A 22,482-nucleotide genomic window follows, 5' to 3' on the forward strand; every position below is an offset into this window, starting at 1 on the left:
CTATTTTTAGAACGTGGCACTTTTTTTTTATTTAATTATTTTCCCATGGCAATTTTTAGTTTTTTGTAAGGCTTCAAAGCACAGAGTCTCTTCATGGGTTCACCTGTACTTTTTAGTGTTTTTGTTCATTTAGGCCCCCCATTGACATACAATTGGATTTCGCATGTGTGATATTAGCAGCTGACGTCGTTAATTTTGGTGCCCCTTTTTAAAAAAAAACAGCTGTTCCTTCGGTGCATATTTTCAGTTGCTATGTTTAGTTATTATTCTGTTGCATTTGTACCCCACATTTTCCCACCAATTTGCAGGCTCAATGTGGCTTACACAGTACCGTAAAGGCGTTTGACAAATCCGGTAGAGAACAGATACAAGGTTATGTTGTGTTCGAATAAGGTAGATGTGTTCCAAGCTCCATTAGGGTCGAAAGGAGGGAGGTTGTGTGTTGTCCAGTACGGTCTTTGGTTTAGTTGTGTGGCCAGATGTGGGGATTTACGTTGGATCTGTAGTGTAGACCGTTTTGAAGAGGTTGTTTTTTTAGTGATCTTCTGAAGTTTAGGTGGTTGTGAATTGTTTTCACAGCTTTTGGGAGTGCGTTCCATATTTGTGTGCTTATATAGGAGAAACTTGATGCATAGGTTGTTTTTTTTTTTTGTTACATTTGTACCCCGCACTTTCCCACTCATGGCAGTCTCAATGCGGCTTACATGGGGCAATGGAGGGTTAAGTGACTTGCCCAGAGTCACAAGGAGCTGCCTGTGCCTGAGTGGGAATCGAACTCAGTTCCTCAGGACCAAAGTCCACCACCCTAACCACTAGGCCAGTTCTCCACTCCTTTTGTATTTGAGTCCTGTGCAAGTTGGGTAGTGAAGGTTTAGGTATGTAGGGGAGGATCTGGATCTGTTTCTGGTTGGTAGGTCGATGAGGTCTATCATGTATCCTGGGACTACACCGTATATAATTTTGTGCACAAGGGTGCAGATCTTCAAGGTGATCCGTTCTTTGATTGGAAGCCAGTGTAGTTTTTCTCGGAGGGGTTTGGCACTTTCGAAACATGTTTTACCAGATATCAGCCTGGCCGCTGTGTTTTGGGCGGTCTGGAGGTTTTTTGTAATCCCACATAGATTCCGTTGCAGTAATGTTTATACATTCACCTTTTAACATTATGTTTTTCTCCAGGTAAAGCATGCTTTCATTTTTATTGCCTCCGTTCCGTATTTTCTGTGGATCCTTCTATCTTTTTTTGGGCGCGTTTATAGCGCTATCGTTTTACTGCTTTTCCTTTTTCACTGGTATTTTTCTGTATGTTTTTCTATTTTATTCATGAGCACGCTGATTATGCTTTTCCATTGCACCTGCCCAATCTCACAGGCAATTTGTTTTTTCTCCCCTCTTGGTACCTCCTCTTTTTTGCCATAATCCCTGACATTGTATATTGTGATGTATTAAGTTTTTTCTCCATGCACCTAGAAAAATTTATGGATTGGATCTTGCAGTGTGTAGTTCCTGTTTGTTCTTAGCCTTTTGAGTTTTATTGTGCCAGCTTCAGTTTTTGCACTTCCTTTTATCTCGGCACTCTCACCTTCTTTTCACGGTGTTCCCATTATTTGAGTTACACATTTACTCAGTGTTCTTTTCTCCTATTCTATGTGGAGGGGCATAATAGAACGTGAACGCCCATAGGCGTCTATGTCCGAGAACGGGTACGTGAAGGGGTGGGCAGACCGTATTTTCGAAAAAAATGGGCGTCCATCTTTCGTTTCGAAAATACGGTTTGTACAGACCAAAATGCCATGGATTTAGTCGTTTCCGAGCTGGGCGTTTGTGTTTTTTAGCGATAATGGAAACTAAAAACGCCCAGCTCAAAAACGTCACAATCCAAGCCATTGGGCCGTGGGAGGGGCCAGGATTCGTAGTACACTCGCCCCCCCCTGACATGCCAGGACACCAACTGGACACCCTAGAGGTCAGTGCGGTGGACTTCAGACAACGCTCCCACATGCATAGGTCCCTTACCACGGGTGCTGAGCCCCCAACCCCCTCCCCCAAAACCCACTACCCACAAATGTACAACACTACCATAGCTCTTAGGGGTGAAGGGGCACCTACATGTGGGTACAGTGGGTTTTGGAGGCCTCCCATTTACCAGCACAAGTGTTACAGGTAGGGGGGATTGGCCTGGGTCCGCCTGCCTGAAGTGCACTGCGGTACCCACTAAAAGTGCTCCAGGGACCTGCATACATGCAGGCCTCTAGGACTTGTTGCTGCTGTATAACCTTGGCACACCAGTTGACACCTGAAGACTAATCTCTTTGAAAAAGTCCTTTATTTGAATATGCACGTTTACTCACAGTTAACTGTAGATCAGAGGTTGTGCACCACTGGCAAAGAATCTCCCTGGTACTGAGATTAGCAGTAGGTCCGAGCTGGCAGAATGCTGTACAATGCCCTCTTTCAGCAACATTCAAGGTAAGAACTAAATTCTGTAAGGTGGCTAACACATGAAAGGGATCTAAAACTGGCTTACAAACATGGCCACTACCTCATGGACTACCAGAAACAAAACATCGTGAGCATTTAACACAAGCTAGTGGACTCATGGAGCCCAATACCCTACATCCACCACAATGCATTGCTGATGTGACTGCAGTGTGCATAATAGAAAAAGTGTCCCACTCACCCAAGAGCCACATCAGAACCAGGGAAAGGTTGTCACAGGATAGAACACATTCTGCTGTCATGGAGGTGGGTACGGCATTTGAGGCTGGCATACAGGCTGGAAAAAAAAGTTTTTATAGTGTTTTTTTTTTTGGTTGGAGGGGATTAGTGACCACTGGGGGAATCAGGGGAGGTGATCCCCGATTCCCTCCGGTGGTCATCTGGTCAGTTGGGGCACTTTTTTGGGACTTGGACCTGAAAAAAAAAGGGTCCAAATAAAGCTGACCAAATTCTCGTCCAAAACGCCCTTCTTGTTTCGTTTATCAGCTAAAGACGCCCATCTCTCCTCGGCCGATAACCATGCCCCAGTCCCGTCTTCACCACGCCTCCGACACGCCCCCATCAACTTTGTTCGTTCCTGCGACAGAGTACAGTTGAAGACGACCAAAATCGGCTTTCGATTATACCGATTTGTTCGCCCACGGGAGAAAGACGCCCATCTCCCGCTTTGGGTCGAAGTATGGACGTCTTTCTCTTTCAAAAATAAGCTGGATAGGCTCCGTTTTACATATATCCCTTTTATATGTGACTCTTTTTCTCTTTCACAGCGTGTGTTTTAGCTACATAAGTTCAACGACATTTACAGATTGTATTAAGGTGCATCTGTTTGCTCTATAATAAACATTTTTTGTTCCTTTCACCTTTACACATACTTTTGAACCACGATATTTACTTTATATGCATTTACTTATTTAATAGTTTGTTATACATGTTTTAATGTAATAATATGTTAAATTTGTAGTATACTACATATGTAGACATACATTTAAACATTTAGTACTCTTTCATTTATCTACTTCTTGTATGTACATTATTTAAAGTTATTTGTTTTTAGACTTGTCAATGTATTTTGAGTATTTTATTTTGTTTTTTACTTGTATTTATATAAAATTTATATTACTGTATATTTTTTAATTTTAGACCCCTGAAGCAGACACTTAGCTGAAACATGGTACGCTCAAGAATAAAGTATTTGATCTTTCTTTCATCCTCCTGTTGTTTTTTGGAAGAGCTCTGCTGGCTGCACTACTGTTCCTGTGAATACCGCTAGGCTTTTGTCATAACACAGCAGTTAATATTTAAATGAAGGAAATACAATAAATCAAAAATAAAGTAAAATCAGAATAAGATAAAAATAAGTGAATATTAGGAAATGTATTAACTTGTTCACTACGATGACAGCCCATTTTTGGAACATGAAAGAACAGGGAAGAGTGAAAATTTCCCACTGAAAGAACCAGAGGTTAATGTGACGTGAGTGTGATAGTCTACTACTATCACTTCAACTACTACTACCACTCTCACTGCTATTACTTACCATTTGTATAGAACTACTAGACATATACAGTGCTGTAATGTATTTCCATTTGCTTCTAGATCATTTCTTTATTTTAATATGGATGCATTAATATAATTCTTATATTTTGAAGTCTACATCAAGATCACAGTTGAAAACTGTGGCTAAGATATATGTATTACTGGTAGGCAAGGGGATTTCTTGAATCAAGTTACAAACTGCATTAGCCCATCATGTGAAAAATGCATTGCAACTGACACAGTATAATACAATCCTGTTCCACTGTTCCCAAACAGAATACTTGTTACTTCTGGTTGAATTGGTTTAGATGTTGCTAGTCTGGTTGAGTCTGATTAATCATAGAGTAGCTTTTCCACTTGATTTTGAATAAGTTGTAGAGGGTTTTTTTTTTTTTCTGAATGGAGTTTGTTTATCCACTCCTACCCTAGCTGAGATCAATTTAACCATCTCTCTGAGCTTATATGCAACTGTCTTTAAATTATTCACCTTATTTTCTAACTCCTCTTACTCTCTTACCTAACTATATGTTCCATCTTTGCTTAAACCCTACACTGTCAATTAAAATGTTATATTACATATTGTGTTGACATTGTAAGTAGTATACTATGCCATACTTTGAATTGTCATTTGAATATTTTTACTGCTGTAATTGTCTATTGCTCATGTTTGATTTATTCCTTCAAAAGGCAGTAAATAAATCCTAATAAATAATTAAATAAGTTGTCTTTTTGGCCCAGCAGTTCTCTCCTGCTCATTGAGTCCTCTAGTTCAAAGAGCCAGCCTCATACCAGCTCAGTAACTCAGGCAGTAAGGGACTGGTTCAGTAACTGGTGCCCAAAGGTAAGCACTGTGCTGATCTGCGCTAAGCTAGAATTCTGTAAAGGGTGCTCTGTCCAGAGTGATCTTTATAGAATGCTAGGTTAGCATGCATTTTGCACCTAACCTTGGGCACGAGCATTTATGCCTCCCAAAAGCTGGTGTAAATGCTTGCTGCCAATGTAGCAGAGGCACCTTTCTTTTCTTTATTTCATCTCGTTTATATCATATTGGAGTTCCTGAGGAAGTTTACACGAAACCCTGCAGAGTCGGACTCTTTATGATATACTAGTAAAAAAGGCCCGTTTCTGGAACGAATGAAACGGGCGCTAGCAAGGTTTTCCTGGGAGTGTGTATGTGTGAGAGAGAGAGAGAGCCAGAGTGAATGTGCGGGTGTGTGACAGAGTGAGACTGTCTGTGTGACAGTGTGTGTGAGAATGAGAGTGTGTGACAGGGCCCCCTCACCTGTTCCTAATGCCCCTCACCCCGTTCCCTCCCCTCCTTTTCCTCCTCCTTCCCACACTTTGGGTTCCTTAAGGCTTTCAAAAGTCTATGTACCCCCGTGGCCCTAACGCCCAGTATCCGGATACCCCACCGCTTTCCTCCTCACCCCTCCCCCAAGATGTAATACTTTCACGTCCTTCATTTTTTAAAAAAAGTGTCCTATCTACCCTGTGTACAAATGCCCAGCATTCAGATTGTGTTCCTCTCATAAATTTTCATTTCTTTCATTCATTCAGAACTTGCCCCCCCCCCCCCCCCCCCCCCCTGAACACTTTTGGTTCCTTCAGTCTTTTAAAACTCTCCTATGTACCCTGTGTGCTAATGGCCAGCATTGAGATTGTTTTCCTGTCCCAAATTTGCATGTCTTTCAGTCATTCACAACTCCCCCCCCCCCCCCCTTCTCCAGTTTAACACTTTCATTTCCTTCTGTCTTTTAAAACTCTCCTATCTACCCTGTGTCCTAATGGCCAGCATTCAGATTGTTTTCCTTTCCCAAATGTTCATTTCTTTCAGTCCTTCAGAACTCCCCCCTCCCCCCATTTAACACTTTCGGTTCCTTCAGTCTTTTAAAACTCTCCTATCAACCCTGTGTCCTAATGGCCAGCACTCAGATTGTTTTGCTTTGCCAAATTGTCTGTCACTGAGGTCAGTGCATGCCTGCCGAGCAGACCACTTCCGGCAGGCACGGTCCCAAGCACATCCTGTTGGAGGTAAGAATTATTATATAGGATTGAGGGCGCAGTAGCGCTTTTGTATGGTAAAAGAAAAGAATTTTGGAAAAGATAAAGACTAAGCAATTGAGAAATTTTTCCCGACTGGAAAGCAACATTGAACATTCAGAAGGGGTATATTTTACCCGAATGATACACTTTACATCCAGGAGGGAAGAAATCAGCTATATAACGATAAGTGCCTAATTGCTGTTATAAGTGTTGGAGACCTCATTGAGGCTTTTAAATGTATGAGGTAGGATGGAGCAATAGAATTGTTTGATTCAGACACTGTTTTACCATTTTCATATTAGGTTATTAACCAGTTGGTGAAAAGAGCACGGGTGTGTTGTTTTACTCACACAATTAAATATAAATCACAAAGAAGTTCTATAATTGAGAAGCTTGTCCACCCTTAGAGACATAAATCATTTCAGTGTAGTCTTGCTTGGGTGAGTTTATACTCTGAGAACGCTCCATCATCATATATAATACATATTTATTTAATGAGATGGGTAGTGTCTGGTCAAGATTCTATCTATAAATTGACTCCTCCTTTTTGTACTCTGGTTCTTGGATAATTTGCTGCCAGCTGATGGCAGATAGGCACACAAATGCAGGCATTCCGCTCCAGTGGGTGGAATGAATTAACGTTGAGTCTTCGTTTATTGCAGACGTTTGACATGTTTAAGAAACAGCCTAAGGCACTCCTGTTTGCTCAGACATAGATCTGCGCGATTGTACACAAAATCATTCATGCAGACACCCCAACCTACATGCTAAACCTCGTGGACCTACCTCCCAGAAACGCCACAAGATCATCCCGCAAATTTCTCAACCTGCACTACCCCAGCTGCAAAGGACTTAAATACAAGCTGATGCACGCCACTACCTTCTCTTACAAGAACACGCAGATATGGAATGCATTACCTACAGACCTGAAAGCAATCAAAGAAACATCTATCTTTCGAAAATCTCTGAAAACATTCTTCTTCAACAAGGCCTACAATGAGAACTTATAACCTCACTAAGTCCACTCAACTATGAACACACACCTTCCATAACTACCCTAACAACTCTCTTCCTTCTTCCCTCTCCCCTTCCTTAATCGCTACACATTACTAATTGTATCCGATATCCTGCTATGACAATGTTATCAAATCTATGTAAGCCACATTGAGCCTGCAAATAGGTGGGGGAATGTGGGATACAAATGCAATAAAATAAAACTTAGAGCAGTGGTTCTCAAACCTGGTCCTGGAGGCACCCCAGCCAGTCAGGTTTTCAGGATATCCACAATAAATATTCATGAGAAAGATTTGCATGCACTCCCTCCACTGTATGTAAATTTGTCTTGTGAATATTCATTGTGGATATCATGAAAAGCCTGCCTGGCTTGGGTGCCTCCAGGACCAGGTTTGGAAACCACTGCTAGCGTTTTTAGTGCGCGCTAATGATTAGGTTGAGGTTCAGAACAGTGCCATAGTAAGTCTCATGCACTGATCTCACTTTGTGTATTTCTCCTTTCCTGCAAGTTACAACAGGAACTCCTAGCCATTAAACAGCAGCAAGAACTGTTGGAGAAGGAGCATAAGATGGAACAGCAAAGGCAGGAACAGGAAATTGAGAGGCACCGCCGGGAGCAGCAACTTCCTCATCACCGAGCCAAAGACAGAGGCAAAGAAAGTAAGAGGCTCACATTCTTCCCACTCCATATCCTAACAAGAATGAAGGAAATCATGTTCAGTAGCAGTGTTTAATTCATTGATGGAGGTTTCATATTCATTTCTAATGTAATAAGAAATGTTCGGTCACTTTAGACTCACTCTGAATGATATTCAACCAGCGGTAGTCAGCATGTTTATGTGCACCGCCGGCTGTATTTCCAGATATTGAATGCTAAGCCATGTCTGGGCAATGGTACTGATATCCCATTGTATGTTGCTGGCTAAAACTTATGCGGTTAAGTGCTATATTCGGCCATAACCTCATCAGATGAACCATATAAAGGTAGGACTGCTTTATGTTTATCTTATGTGGTTAAGGGCTGAATATTGGCACTAGAACTTACACAAGTTAGCCAATTTCAGTTTAGGCACTAACTGCGGATATTTAGCAGCACTTACCAGTTAAGTGCGCTGAATATTTGTAATTAGCCCCAGACAAGCAATTGAAAAACCGGGAGCCTCTCCAGCAGGGGCATAGTCAGACCTCAGCGGGAGGGGGTCCAGAGCCCAAGGTGGAGGGGAACATTTTAGCTCACTTCCCCCATTCGCCGCCCCTCCCCCGCCACTTTCACCCCCCCCTCCGCTGCCGCCGCCACAAGGTACCTAAGGCTGGCGGGGTTGGGGTCCCCCACCAGCAAAGGTACCGTGTGGCAGCGGCAGCCGGTGGTGGTGGTGGGGTCAAAAGTGGAGGGGCCCAGACTAAATCTGTGGGGGCCCATGCCCCCGTGGCCCCACCTAGCTACGCCCCTGCTCTCCAGGCCATTTATATCACGTTGAATATCGGGCAGACTGTTGCTTGTGATGAGACTAGCAGGCAGTCCATTTAGTGAGCTCCGTATTAATCCTGAAGAACTAATTACACCCATAAGAGTAGAATCATTCTTGGTGTACTTATTCCAGGCAGGGTTTACACTGTATTATATGCATGTGAATGGACTTTTGAAGTCGGCCCTAGGATTACGCAAAAACACAGCCAGAAACAAATTCATTTTATAGTGTGGAAAAAGCCAAGGGACAAACAAAAGTTATTGATTTATCCAGAACTGAACTGTGGAGTAATAAATTCAGGAATAGAATGGTCTAGTGGGGCGATTCTATAACAGGGTGCCTCCATTTATTATCATCATCATTTAATTATCATTAATTTGATAGACTGCAAGGGACCAAAAACAATGGTGTCTAAGTGGGGTACAATATGAAACAATGGATAGCTAGAAAAAGATAAAAAAGATACAAAATAAGGGAAAGAGACAGGAAGATATACTAACTAAAAGATGGAAAAGCCAATCTGAGTAGATGGGTTATGAGTGCAGTTTTGAAAGTATCGAAAGTGGGTTCAGTGTGGATCGGCAGGTAGAATGAGTTCCAGAGCATAGGACCAATAGAACTGAAAACAGAGGCAGTGTGGGGAACTCCTATTTTATAATAGCATCTGAACATCCCAATTCCATTATAGAACAGTAGCGTAAATCTTGCTAAACTCCCCTAGCTGCCAGGGCAGAACAGAGCAGTCTACAAAGCTAATGATATAAAGAAAGGGAAAGAAACTCCAAAATAATGGCAGGATTTTAACACACTTGCACAAAAAGACAGTGAGACATATACAATGATGAAAATAACTCGACCCAACTAAATGGCATCAATTCCTGGCTGATCCCACTCTCCAAATGCTTGCCTGAAAAGCCAGGTTTTCAAATTTGCTTTAAAACATTTGAAGGACAGGTCGCTACAAAGGGAGAGAGGGAGATTATTCCATACATGGGGAGGGGGGGAGAAAAAAGAAAGCCTGGTACCTGGTTCTTTCAAGTCGAGCGGATTTAGGACTTGGTAGCAAAAGATAAAACTTGTTAACAAAAGATAAACCCAGCTCAGTGTCTTGTCTCTGACAGTGACCAATATAGCTGGCGTAAATGGGTCCAGCTAAGAGTGCTTTGCAATGTGCGGAACATAGTATTCTATAAGTTGGAGGCACTCCCATGCTCCGCTGACATGTATGCCCCCTTGCAGTTACACACTAACCCTACAGATTCTATAAAAGTCAATAAACATTGTGCTATTTAAGGAAATAGCGAGCCAATTAGCGCTGGTAATTGAGATCTTAACAAGCAATTGTTGGCACGAATTGGATTTAATAAAAATTTACGCATGTAAATGTAGGTATTGGATCCGCACTTACATTGTACAAGCGGGTCCAAAAGGGGATGCAGCCATGGGAGGGTCGTGGGTGGAACAGAGGCGCTCCTTTAATTGTGTGCACTGTTATGGAATAAAGGGGATCCGTGCCTAATTTAGGCACAGGGATGTACACCAAGATTTTGTTGGTGTAAATAGTCACACCCAGGGGCATAGTTACATGGGGCCACGGGGGCATGGGCCCCCGTAGATTTGGCCCTGGCCCCCCCGCCAACCCTCCCCCGCCGCCATCTGGTACCTTTGCTGGCGGGGGTCCCCAACTCCCGCCAGCCAAAGTCCTCTTCTTTGGCGTGGCCGCATTGCTGATCTGCAAGGGAAGGCTTCTGTTTCTGTGAGTCTGACGTCCTGCACTTCAGACTCACAGAAACAGAAGCCTGCGCAGCCGCGTTGCTGATCTGCATGGGCAGGCTTCAGAGACTCACAGAAACAGAAGCCTGCGCGGCCGCATTCCTGATCTGCAAGGGCAGGCTTCTGTTTCTGTGAGTCTGACGTCCTGCACATACGTGCAGGATGTCAGACTCACAGAAACAGAACCCTGCGCGGACGCGTTTCTGATCTGCAAGGGCAGGCTTCAGACTCGCAGAAACAGAAGCCTGTGCGGTCGTGTTGCTGATCTGCAAGGGCAGGTTTCTGTTTCTGTGAGTCTGACGTCCTGCACGTACATGCAGGATGTTAGACTCACAGAAACAGAAGCCTGCGCGGCTGCGTTGCTGATCTGCAAGGGCAGGCTTCAGACTCACAGAAACAGAAGCCTGTGCGGTCGTGTTGCTGATCTGCAAGGGCAGGCTTCTGTTTCTGTGAGTCTGACGTCCTGCACGTACATGCAGGATGTTAGACTCACAGAAACAGAAGCCTGCGCGGCTGCGTTGCTGATCTGCAAGGGCAGGCTTCAGACTCACAGAAACAGAAGCCTGCGCGGCTGTGTTGCTGATCTGGAAGGGCAGGCTTCAGACTCACAGAAACAGAAGGCTTCAGACTCACAGGAACAGAAGTCGGTGTGGCCGTGTTGCTGATCTGCAAGGGCAGGCTTCAGACTCATAGAAACAGAAGGCTTCAGACTCACAGGAACAGAAGCCTGCGTGGCCGCGTTGCTGATCTGCAAGGGCAGGCTTCTGTTTCTGTGAGTCTGACGTCCTGCACGTACGTGCAGGATGTCAGACTCACAGAAACAGAAGCCTGCGTGGCTGCGTTGCTGATCTGCAAGGGCAGGCTTCAGACTCACAGGAACAGAAGCATGCCCTTGCAGATCAGCAACGCGACCACGCCGGAGAAGAGGACTTTGGCTGGCAGGGGTTGGGGACCCCCGCCAGCAAAGGTACCCGACGGTGGTGGTGGGGGAGGGTTGGCAGCGGCGGGAAGAGGGGGTCAAAAGGGTTGGTGCCATTGGGGGTCAAAGGTGGTGGTGGCGGCGGGGGTCAAAAATGGCAGCAGGGGGGATCGGCAGCGCCGGGGGGGGGGGCTAAAATGTGCCCCCTCACCTCGTGCTCTGGAGCCCCTTCCCGCTGAAGTCTGGCTATGCCCCTAGTCATACCTAAAAACAGTCGCGGTTCCTGGTGCTAAACCCTATTCTATAAACAGCACCACACTAAATGCTGTTTATAGAATAGCGCTATATTTGTGGCACTGATTTTTTCTCCACGTTTTTGGGTGTGTAGATCAAATGGTTCCCCTTTACAGAATCAATCCACTTGGACAATTAGTTTTTCTGGCATATATTTTCTTGTTTACAATTTTTTTTGCTCATTTGAATTTGAGTCACTGATTTTTTAAGTGCCATTTATTGAATTTAGTCCTATAGCATTTATGGGCTATCTTATACAATAGTGCACTTATGTGTGTAAATGCTGTTTTTCTCTGCATAACTGCATGCGCCCAGTTATAGAATTGCCTTTCACGTATCTCAGTCTTTCAGTTGCCCCTCCTCTGGGTGCCTGGCCAGTCCGATAGAACTGTTTTCAACAAATAAATGTCACTTGCATACTCTGAACTCTCTGTAGGTCTTAACCCAGGGTTGCCAAGCTGACATTTTAAAATACAGAATTGGGTTCAGTGGATGATTCTTAAAATGAGCCTTTATTTTAACTGTCATCAGTAATTAACACTATGTTGGTGGCTTGCTTGTTTTGTGTTTGCTGCTGTGTTTTGAATCATTAAAGCTTTTTGAAAGCTTGCACAGAGCACCATCCTTTGGTTCTGAAGGAGAAAGATGAGTCAACATAGTTTATCCTTAGTTTCTGATTATGAGGCATGGGTTGTAGGCAAGAATTTGAATCTAAATGTCATGCACTGGGACAATTATACTGTGTGGGGGTGGATGAGAGTGCAGTCCCTAAGTGAGGCCATATAAGCACCTTAAGCGGAGTTCTGAAATCTAGTTTACTGTATGCTGTGTAAGCATTCTAATGTAGCAATGCCAGGCTAGATTTTATAGAATATCAGATTACCTGCCTCTTTACTCTGCTGCTTCCTGTTTTAGGTTCTATCCTTGTGCCTCAGCTCTCTTCTTTTTTTTTTTTTTTTCAGACTATGCTTACATTCTTACATTGCATTTCAAGTATATCCGGGAGCCTTCAGTGTTTGTTTTGATATGTCATATGGCAACTCTAGAGAAATGTACCCGTACTTCTCAGAAATAATCCAGTATTATGTTCCTCATCGTGCTCAATAGTGAAAGCTGCAAATAAATTACAGTCTTGGAGAAACACTGTTTCCATAGGTTTTATTAGCAGTTACATCACATTTGCCAGTGTCTCTGAGGCTCAGGCCTAAGCACCTTCCTTTTAGTAACTAATTTCCATTAGTATTCCTCCTGACATTCAAATATGACTGCAGTGAGGTCTACAAATTCTAGCACTTCAGAAATGAACATGCAGCCGTTTCTGGTTTTTGCAGAACTTGTCTGGCAAACAGAATGCATACAGACTTTCAAAGCAAAAAGAGAACAAGGGGCAAAACCATTGTTATTATAATTATTACCAAATTGCAGTTGAGTGGACTAAGGCAGAGGGAGTGACTTTCTCAAGCCCCTGAAGAGAGTCAGCAATGGAATAGAATATTAAACCACTCACTCTTAGTTTAGTACTATAACTAATAAATTATACCTCCTCCCTATTTTAATGGTCAGTCTTCACTGTTTCACTTATTTATTCCACTGTAAGGGAGGCTGCCTGATAAGCATTAAAGCTTACAAACTCCCTTTATATTTCTAAATAGTTTAGCTCATATTATTGGATGGAGAAACTGAAGCAGCAACAATATTCCTTGAGTGTAATATCCACTAGAGGGAGACAAATACAAATAATTCCCTTTTAAAAGATTAGTTTAAGAAGTAGGCATTCCAAGTTTAAAATATCCAGAGAAGAAAACATTGTATGACAGTTGAAATGGATGTTAAGCCAATCTAGCCATAGTAAGTGCTGAGGGTGGCATTAGTCTGAGAATTTATGGTCAGGAGACATAGGGTTCTGAAGAAATGGAGGTTTGAGGGGGAAACCTTCTATTAATGACTTTATACATGGTGTAATGTCAAATAGAAAAGTGGAACTCTGAATCTATTAATATTATAGCCTGCTAGAAGATTGCAGATTGACGTGGACAGGCTGCAGGTAGTCATGCATATCATAGTAAATGCCACTCTTACTTCCACTTTCCCAGCAAAGTAAAGCCTACAAATTTACCCAGAAATCTGCAGCTGTATAGTGGTCTTAACATTTGACTGATTAGTTTCCAAGTTTGGGGTTTATTATTAAATCAATTTATAAAGGACATCATTAACCACTTAACCAGTGGCACAAATTGTAAAAAAGCTTTTTATGCAGCAGAAACTGCTATGTTATTTTGACAAACATTTCAAATGCTGGTATACCCTGAGGATAAATGAAAGTCGCATAAATCAGAGTGCAGGGACTAGTATATATAATTTCTGGGAAGGGCTGTTTTTTTTTTTTTTCCCTGGATGTTTGGCAGTGTCTGGGGCCTACTAAGTCAGGGGTTCTGCTAGGGAAAGACAAGACTCAGAATAGCATTGGGTTTCCAAGCAGATTACATTTATTGTAAGTTTTATTTCTGAAATATAACAAAAACAACCTGCTGTTTATGTCAAGTACATTCAACATTTGCTTTCTTACTTTCTTGCACTGAATTTTTGGAATGATCTGAAAAGAGAGAAATATTTTCATCCAATATGTATTGCAGGAGCTGTGGCCAGCACAGAGGTAAAACAGAAACTTCAAGAGTTCCTTCTGAGTAAATCCGCAACAAAAGAGTCTCCTGCCAATGGCAAGAACCAGTCCATGAATCGCCACCCCAAGCTCTGGTACACGTATGTTTAACCTTTTTTTTTTTTCAGCTGTTGGGAAATTCTCTCCGCATGCAATCGTAAAAGCCCGTTCCACCTCCAGTTAAAGGGTAAGACAAAATAAATAGGATGCAGAGGTAAGGAAGAAAGAAAAGAGCTTCTATAATTGCAGTGGGAATAATTTTTTCACACACTTGCTGCTCATATAAACGCCAGTTTCTGATTATGTGGTTAAGCCAGTCAGTGTAATACTGGTGTACATCATCCTGAGTTGCATTTATTTATTTTTATTTATTTAGCATACATTACTGTATGAGATGACTTACAAAAATTCAAAAAGGAATAGAATATGCAAATACAAAGTGATGCATATTGGGAAGAATAACCCGAATCATAGTTACCTGATGCTAGGGTCCACCTTGGGGGTCAGCACCCAATAAAAAAATCTAGGTGGCGTTGTAGGCAATACGATGAAATCTTCTACCCAGTGTGCAGTGGCGGCCAAAAAAAGCAAACAGGATGCTAGGAATTATTAGGAAAGGGATGGTGAATAAGACTGAGAATACTATAATGCCTCTGTATCGCTCCATGGTGTGACCTCAGTTTGAGTATTATGTTCAGTTCCAGTCGCCGTGTCTCAAAAAAGATATAGCGGAATTAGAAAAGGTTCAATGAAGAGCGACCAAAATGATAAAAGAGATGGAACTGCTCTCATATGCGGAAAAGGCTAAAGAGGTTAGGGATCTTCATCATGGAAAAGAGATGGCTGAGGGGAGATATGACTGAGATGTATAAAATTCTGAGTGGTGTAGAACGAGTAGAAGTGAATTGATTTTTTATTCTTTCAAAAAATACAAAGATTAGGTGGCACTCAATGAAGTTACATTGAAATACTTTTAAAACAAATAGGAGGAAACATTTTTTCATTCAACGAATATTTAAGCTCTGGAACTCACTGCTGGAGTATGTGGTACCTATCTGGGTTTTAAAAAGGTCTGGACAAGTTCCTGAAGGAAAAGTCCATAGTCTGTTATTGAGATAGACATGGGGGAAGCCACTGCTTGCCCTGGGATTGGTAGCATGAAAATTTGCTGCTATTTGGGTTTCTACGAGGTACTTATGACCAGATTTGGCCACTGTTAGAAACAGGATACTGGGCAAGATGGACCATTGGTCTGACCCGGTATGGCTATTCTAATGTTATGTCAAAGGCTGATGTTAGTTCTTGTGGCTGTTTTGCAGTTAGGCACGTAACAAACATAAGAGTAGCCATACTGGGCCATACTCCTAGTATTCTGTGAGTCTGACTCCTAAGCACGCACCTGATCAGCCCGTGCCCCTCCCATGTCCCCTTAGGAGTTGTGCATATTAGAAATTGCACACACAGCTTCTAGAATAGTGACTAAGGGCAGTTGCACTTGCAATTGCTGTCATTTAGTGCCTATTAACATGGATGAAAGCCAGCATTTGGCTGTTAACTCTAATTAGCAGCCAATTATTAAATTAAGTTGTGCACACAACTAGCCTTCGTTCTGTACATTGCATGTGTAGATTTGCATGCTAAGCCTATATTTGGGTGCACAAATGTATAGAATTAGGGGGATAATGTCTGCAGTATTGAGCAGGCTCAGGCAGAAGAGATAGGTCTGGATTTCTAGAGATCTAATTTTTTTCCCGCTTTCTAAGTGATGCGGTTTTTATAATGGATCATCTTCCTCAATGAATCCCACTCGTATCTCTTACAAACCACAGTTTTGTTGCTTTTAACCCAAAGCTTCTCATTTCATTTTGTATGTGTGTCTTGACCAGACTGTAAGTCCTACGGAGCAGTGACTGTCTCCTTTGTTCCTCTGTAGAATACTGTATACTCAAGGGAGTGGTACAGTTTAGGATGTGAAGATCTTTTGTGCACCAAAAAGGAGCAGGACATGGGTGTGATCATAAGTGATGATCTGAAGGTGGTCAAACAGATAGAAAAGGCAAAGGTGAAAACTGGAAGGATAATTGGGTGCATAGGGAGAGGGATAGTCAGTAGGAAAAAGGAGGTGATGATGCTCTTGTATAAGACTCTGGTGAGACCTCATTTAGAATATTGTGTACAGTTATAGAGACACACCTTCAAAAAGATATAAACAGGATGAAGCCAGCCCAGATGGCAGCTACTAAAATGGTTAGTGATCTTTGTCATAAAGCATATGGGGACAGACTTAAAGATCTCAATATGCATACTTTGGAAGAAAGGCAGGAGAGGGGAGATATGATAGAGGCATTTATTTATTTATTTATCACATTTGTATCCCACCTTTTCCCACTGATAGCAGGCTCAAGGTGGCTTACAAGAATATTGTAGTAAGCTACAATGCAAGAAGTACAATTTTTCAAATTTAGCAGAATAAAAAATAACAGTTAAACAGTGATGGGTATTGAAGTAGGATATGAATAACAATTAATCAGTAGTAAATATGAAAGATAAGATGTAATTAGAGTCTGTTGGATCTTATAATAGTAAGGGATTATGTTGAACCTGGGAAGTAAGCCTTCTTGAACAATACTATTTTCAATGATTTCCTAAACTTTAGGTAGTTCTGGGTAGTTTTTGTTAATTTGGGTAAGGCATTCCACAGTTGAGTGCCAATGTAAGTGAAGTTTGAGGCGTAAATCGATTTATACTTTAAGCCATTGCAGTCTGGGTAATGTAAGTTCAGATAAGATCGCAATGAGTGGTAAATCAACCAATTCAAGCATGTATTCTGGTACCTCACCGTAGATTATTCTGTGGAAACAGCTACAAAGAAAATACAAATACACCATCAGACAAACTAAAAGAACGTATTACAAAACCATAATAGGACCAAACTACAAGGACACACACAAACTCTTCTCACTCGTTAACCAACTCCTAAACACTACACCGGTTACCTCTAATAATATAGACACCCCATCAGCAACCAACCTTGCGAAGTACTTCAACGAAAAATTATAAAACTCCGACTCAAGATACCTACCAACATCTCTGACTACTCAAGCATCCTTGAATGTCTAGACCCAAAACCTGGGGAATGCCCAGCAGATCGAGGACCAACTTCGACACAATATCATCAGATGAACTTTCACAATGGCTCGGAAAATACGCCAAGTCACAATGCAAATTAGACATTTGCTCTACAAGCCTAATAAGAGCCGCCCCTAAACAATTCAAAAAAGACCTCACGAATCATGTAAACCACAGGCTTCAAAATGGTCTCTTTCCCATGAATAAAGGAAACATCTTACTTACTCTGCTGCCAAAAGATACCAAGAAAAGTACAATGGACCTAACCAACTATCACTCAGTAGCATCTATTCCGCTAATAACCAAACTCATGGAGGGTATATTAACGAAACAACTCACTGAATACCTAAACAAACATTCAATCCTGCATGAGTCTCAATCAGGATTCCGATCAAATCACAGCACCAAAACAGTACTAGTGTCCACAATGAACTCATTCAAACAAGCAATTGCAACGGGTAACAATATACTCCTCCTACAATTCAACATGTCCAGAGCCTTCGACATGGTTAATCATGAAATACTAGTACATATACTAGAATACTTCGGAGTAGGAGGCACAGTTCTCAAATGGCTTAAAGGATTCCTGACCACAAGATCTTACCAAGTAACAACGAATGCGGACATATCACCCCATGGTTACCTGTATGTGGAGTTCCTCAAGGATCCCCTCTCTCACCAACTCTGTTCAACCTAATGATAATACCTTTAGCCAAACTTCTAGCCAATCAAAACCTCAACCCTTACATATAAGCAGACGATGTCACGATCTGTATCCCGTTCAAACATGATCTAAACGAAATCACCAACGAGATCAACCAAAGCCTCCAAATCATGCACTCCTGGGCGGATGCATTCCAGCTAAAACTCAACGCAGAAAAAACACAATGTCTTGTACTCACCTCTCAACATAATACAAACAATTACTCTACCATTACCACACCATACTGTTCTCTTCCCGTCTCGCAAAATCTGAAAATTCTTGGAGTTACCATCGATCGAAACCTCACACTCGATGCACACGTGAAGAATAAGACAAAAAAGATGTTCCACTCCATGTGGAAACTCAAAAGAGTTAAACCTTTCTTCCCGAGATACATCTTCTGGACCTTGGTACAATCAATGGTAATAAGTCATCTGGACTACTGTAACGCACTGTACAGTGGCTGCAAAGAATGGACTATCAAAAAACTCCAAACAGCCCAGAATACCGCAGCCAGACTCATATTTGGAAAAACTAAATATGAAAGTGCAAAACCCCTAAGAGAGAAACTGCACTGGCTCCCACTCAAGGAACGCATTGCGTTCAAGATCTGCACAATTGTACACAAAATCATCCACGCAGACGCCCCAATCTACATGCTAAACCTTGTGGACCTGCCTCCCAGAAACACCATAAGATCAGCCCGCAAATTTCTCAATCTACACTTCCCCAGCTGTAAAGGACTAAAATACAAGCTGACACACTCCACCTCCTTCTCCTACATGAGCACACAGCTGTGGAATGCATTACCTAGAGCCCTGAAATCCATTGACAAAATAACTAACTTTCGCAAATCTCTGAAGGCACACTTCTTCAACAAGGCCTACAAAGAGAACCCATAACTTTACAAAGCTACTTCACCAGCCCACCCGGTTATTAAAGGCCACCTTCTACACTATCCTGCTTAACACCTTCCTTCTCTTTTCCCTTACTTTATCTCTGTACATTACTAATTGTAAGTGTACAGATACTAATTATATCTGACATCCTGGAATGAACATGTCATAACAAAACTCTGTAAGCCACATTGAGCCTGCAAATAGGTGGGAAAATGTGGGATACAAATGCAATAAATAATAATAATAATAATAATAATTAATGTACATATTTTAAAGGCTATTTGTTCTTTCATAGGGAGCCAATGCAGAATCTCTCTGAGTGGTTTTGCAGTTTCAAACTTAGATTTTCCAAATATCCAAATATTTAAATACTTATGTGGCATAAATGCACAGGAGGTGAGTCTCCTCAATTGAAAGGAAGCTCTGGAATGAGAGGGCATAGGATGAAGGTAAAAGGGGACAGACTCAGAAGTAACCTGAGGAAATACTTCTTCACGGAAAGGGTAGTGAATTTGTGGAACGGCCTCTCAGTGGAAGTGGTTGAAATGAAAACAGTATCTGAATGCAAGAGAACTTGGAACAAGTACATAGGGTCTCTAAGGGAGTGATAAGGAGATTAGATTTCATGCATGGGCAGACTGGATAGGCCATATGGTCTTTATCTGCCTTTATTTTTCTATATTTCTATGTTTCTATTTTTATGCAAATGAGTAATGGCAGCAATGGTATTTAATGCAGTTTTTCTGTGAAGTCAATGCATTCTTTGTTGAATTAGCATTTTTTGCCTAGAGGTTAAAAGTTGCTCTACCCTCCCCCCCCCCTTTTTTTAACAAAGCTGCGATAGCAGCTACTGGTGCAGTAATGCCAACACAACCCATTCAGAGTGAATGGGCTGTGTTGGCATTGCCGCACGGCTTTGTAAAGGGGGGGGGGGAGTAATTGTGGCTATCTAATTAGTCATTTCAAATGAATATGTAGTGCTACAACTGGAGTTTAATTATGGCACTAACAGGAAATGTCAAGAAACAATGCAATTCTGCACAGCACTAGCTCACTAACCGCTTACAAATGCTTCTTAGCTGTAGAACGTATCAGTGTCACTAACATTGCACAAACAAAACCACAGGGCTGATGTCCTCAATATACTGTCCAATTCTGTGTCATGGCAAAACATATTTGAAGAAGGACTGTAATGAACACAATATTTCCAGTTTTGCTTGTGATGGAGATTCCTTTGTTCTTACTAATGCAATTCAGTTTGCCTATTTTTTTCCTTCCATATATAGCTTTCTCAGAAACAGTTAATATGCACAGTCTTTATAAAGCATTGCGGGTGCTGGCACCATTTAACAGAGAAATACTTCAGCAAATTATTCATCAAAGCTATTGCTAACCCCCCCCCCCCCCCCCCCCCCAACAAACATACTGCATCTGCCCTATATTATAATATCTGAATCTTCTTTCATTTTTTTCCTTTAATTGGTAGCCCATAGCCTCTTATATGCTGTACAACTTTTTAAACTCTCTGTTAGGTGTAACCAAATAAGCCAGCGATTACCATCCTCTATTTGCTTGGGACCTCCTTAGTCTATGACTAAGAAACTCGCAGAGCTTTGAACTTTAGGGAAAACATTAGCTTTCTAGGTAATGCATGAAATAAAGGTTAATAGCAAAAAAAAATCTAAGGTGACAGTTTTTTATTGAATTAAATGTATTCATTTTTTTGGGCTAGCTTTTGGGAGACAACATCCCTTTTCTGATGTATTCTGACCTGAAGAAGTACATACATACGTACATATGTATTGCCATACTGGGAAAGACCAAAGGTCCATCGAGCCCAGCATCCTGTTTCCAACAGTGGCCAATCTAGGTCACAAATACCCAGCAAGATCCCCAAAATGTACAAAACATTTTATACTGCTTATCCCAGAAATAGTGGATTTTCCCCAAATCCATTTAATAATGGTCTATGGACTTTTCGTTTAGGAAGCCGTCCAAACCTTTTTAAAACTCCGCTAAGCTAACCGCCTTTACCACATTCTCTGGCAACGAATTCCAGAGTTTAAGAGGTGTTAGCTCAAGAAGTGAACCAAGCTAGTTCAATAAATAGGTATCATCTTATTATTTTAAATTACTTTTATTTATTAACCTTTATTTTTTATGCATTCAAGTCAATTAACAAGAATTATACAGATGATTCTATGTGGGTAAATATTTAGATGTTTTTGGAAAAATAAGTTCTTCCAAATATAGCATTACATCAAAAGCTAAAATAAAGCATGTAGATGCTCGAGCTGGCTTGACAGTTTAGTATAGTGCTAAGGACTGCTATATGGAGGACCATGGATTGATGCATGGGTCAGGTTTTCCACTCCTCAGGCTTGTCAGGGATCACAGTAGACATATTAAGGGCCCAAGAGTGCAGAATCATAGTCCTTACTCTGGCCACCAGGTGTCACTATTGCTCTGAAGGGAGCCTTGATGCATGGACCCCTGGCCAGGGTCTTCTGTTGAGATGACTAGGCTAGGAGATACAAAACAGAGGTAACAATCCCCAAGTAGTTGCCAAAGCAGGTTCATGGTACCATTTCCAGTTCTCACTGTAGAAACGTTCGAGCAGGGCCCCACTAGATACACACACAAAGCACAGTTTCTCATAGTAGTGATGCTTTAGAGCAGGGGTTCTCAACCCAATCCTTAGGATACACCCAACCAGTCTGGTTTTCAGGATACCTACAATGAATATGCATGAGATAGATTTGCACAGAATGGAAGTAGTGCATGCTAATTTCTCTCATGCATATTCATTGTGAATATCCTGAAAACCTGACTGTCTGGGTGTGTCCTGAGACCTGGGTTGAGAATCACTGCTCCAGAGTAGGAGTCTCCAAACTATGGCCTGCAAGCCAGATATGGCCTAGGAGTACAATTTTCTGGCCCATGAGGCAAGCACTATTTTCCTGTGCTCCATCCTGGCTTTCTCTCCCTCTCTTCTACGGCTGAGCCAGCATACTGTGAGCATCCTCAGTCCCATCGTGCTTTCTCTCTCGGCATCTCTCTGCTGAGCTTTCCTACTGCTCAGATCCTCCTCTTCCACAAAAATAGTCTCAAGAATGGTGGGAGAAAGCATGGGATCAGGAGTGTATCCACTGTCTTTAGATCCCAGGACTGTTGAGCTTGCCAAAAGTGAATCCACCCAGCTGCCTCCATTCACAATGATCATGGCTCAGCCCCCAGCTCCCATCTGTCACAGGCTGGGTACCAGTGTTACCAGCTCTTGCTGAAATGGTACCGAGTGTGTTTACTTCTCAGTTCTGGGGGTTGCAGGATCAGGAGTGTGAGGGGGTGATTTTGGTGCTAGGGTCAGCTGGATCACAGGAGAGAGGGGCTGTGTTTCTGTGTATATGAATGAGCGTATACAGATGCACTCTATTAAGGGGCTGTAGGACTGGGCTGCATGTGTGTGTGCTGGTGCTCCCTGCTCTCACTGATGGAGAACTGAGAACGTTTGATTACCAAACTCCTGTCTGTAGCACCAGGGAAGAGTG

The 22,482-nt window shown here is 42.1% G+C and overlaps 1 protein-coding gene across 5 annotated transcripts in view; it reads left to right on the top strand.

The window, feature by feature from the left end:
* HDAC9 (histone deacetylase 9) overlaps positions 1–22,482 on the top strand; it is a 966,297-nt gene that overhangs the window by 767,934 nt on the left and 175,881 nt on the right. For all 5 annotated transcript variants that reach the window (XR_003941965.1, XM_030201548.1, XM_030201558.1 and 2 more), the window contains 2 exons: positions 7,599–7,749; positions 14,178–14,304. Coding sequence is in view for 4 of the 5 variants with exons in the window: in XM_030201548.1 (XP_030057408.1) it covers positions 7,599–7,749; positions 14,178–14,304 (278 nt within the window). In the remaining variant the exon portion in view is untranslated. The remainder of the gene's footprint in view (positions 1–7,598; positions 7,750–14,177; positions 14,305–22,482) is intronic.

Source organism: Microcaecilia unicolor, chromosome 1 (assembly GCF_901765095.1).
Source record: "Microcaecilia unicolor chromosome 1, aMicUni1.1, whole genome shotgun sequence".
Taxonomy (NCBI): domain Eukaryota; kingdom Metazoa; phylum Chordata; class Amphibia; order Gymnophiona; family Siphonopidae; genus Microcaecilia; species Microcaecilia unicolor.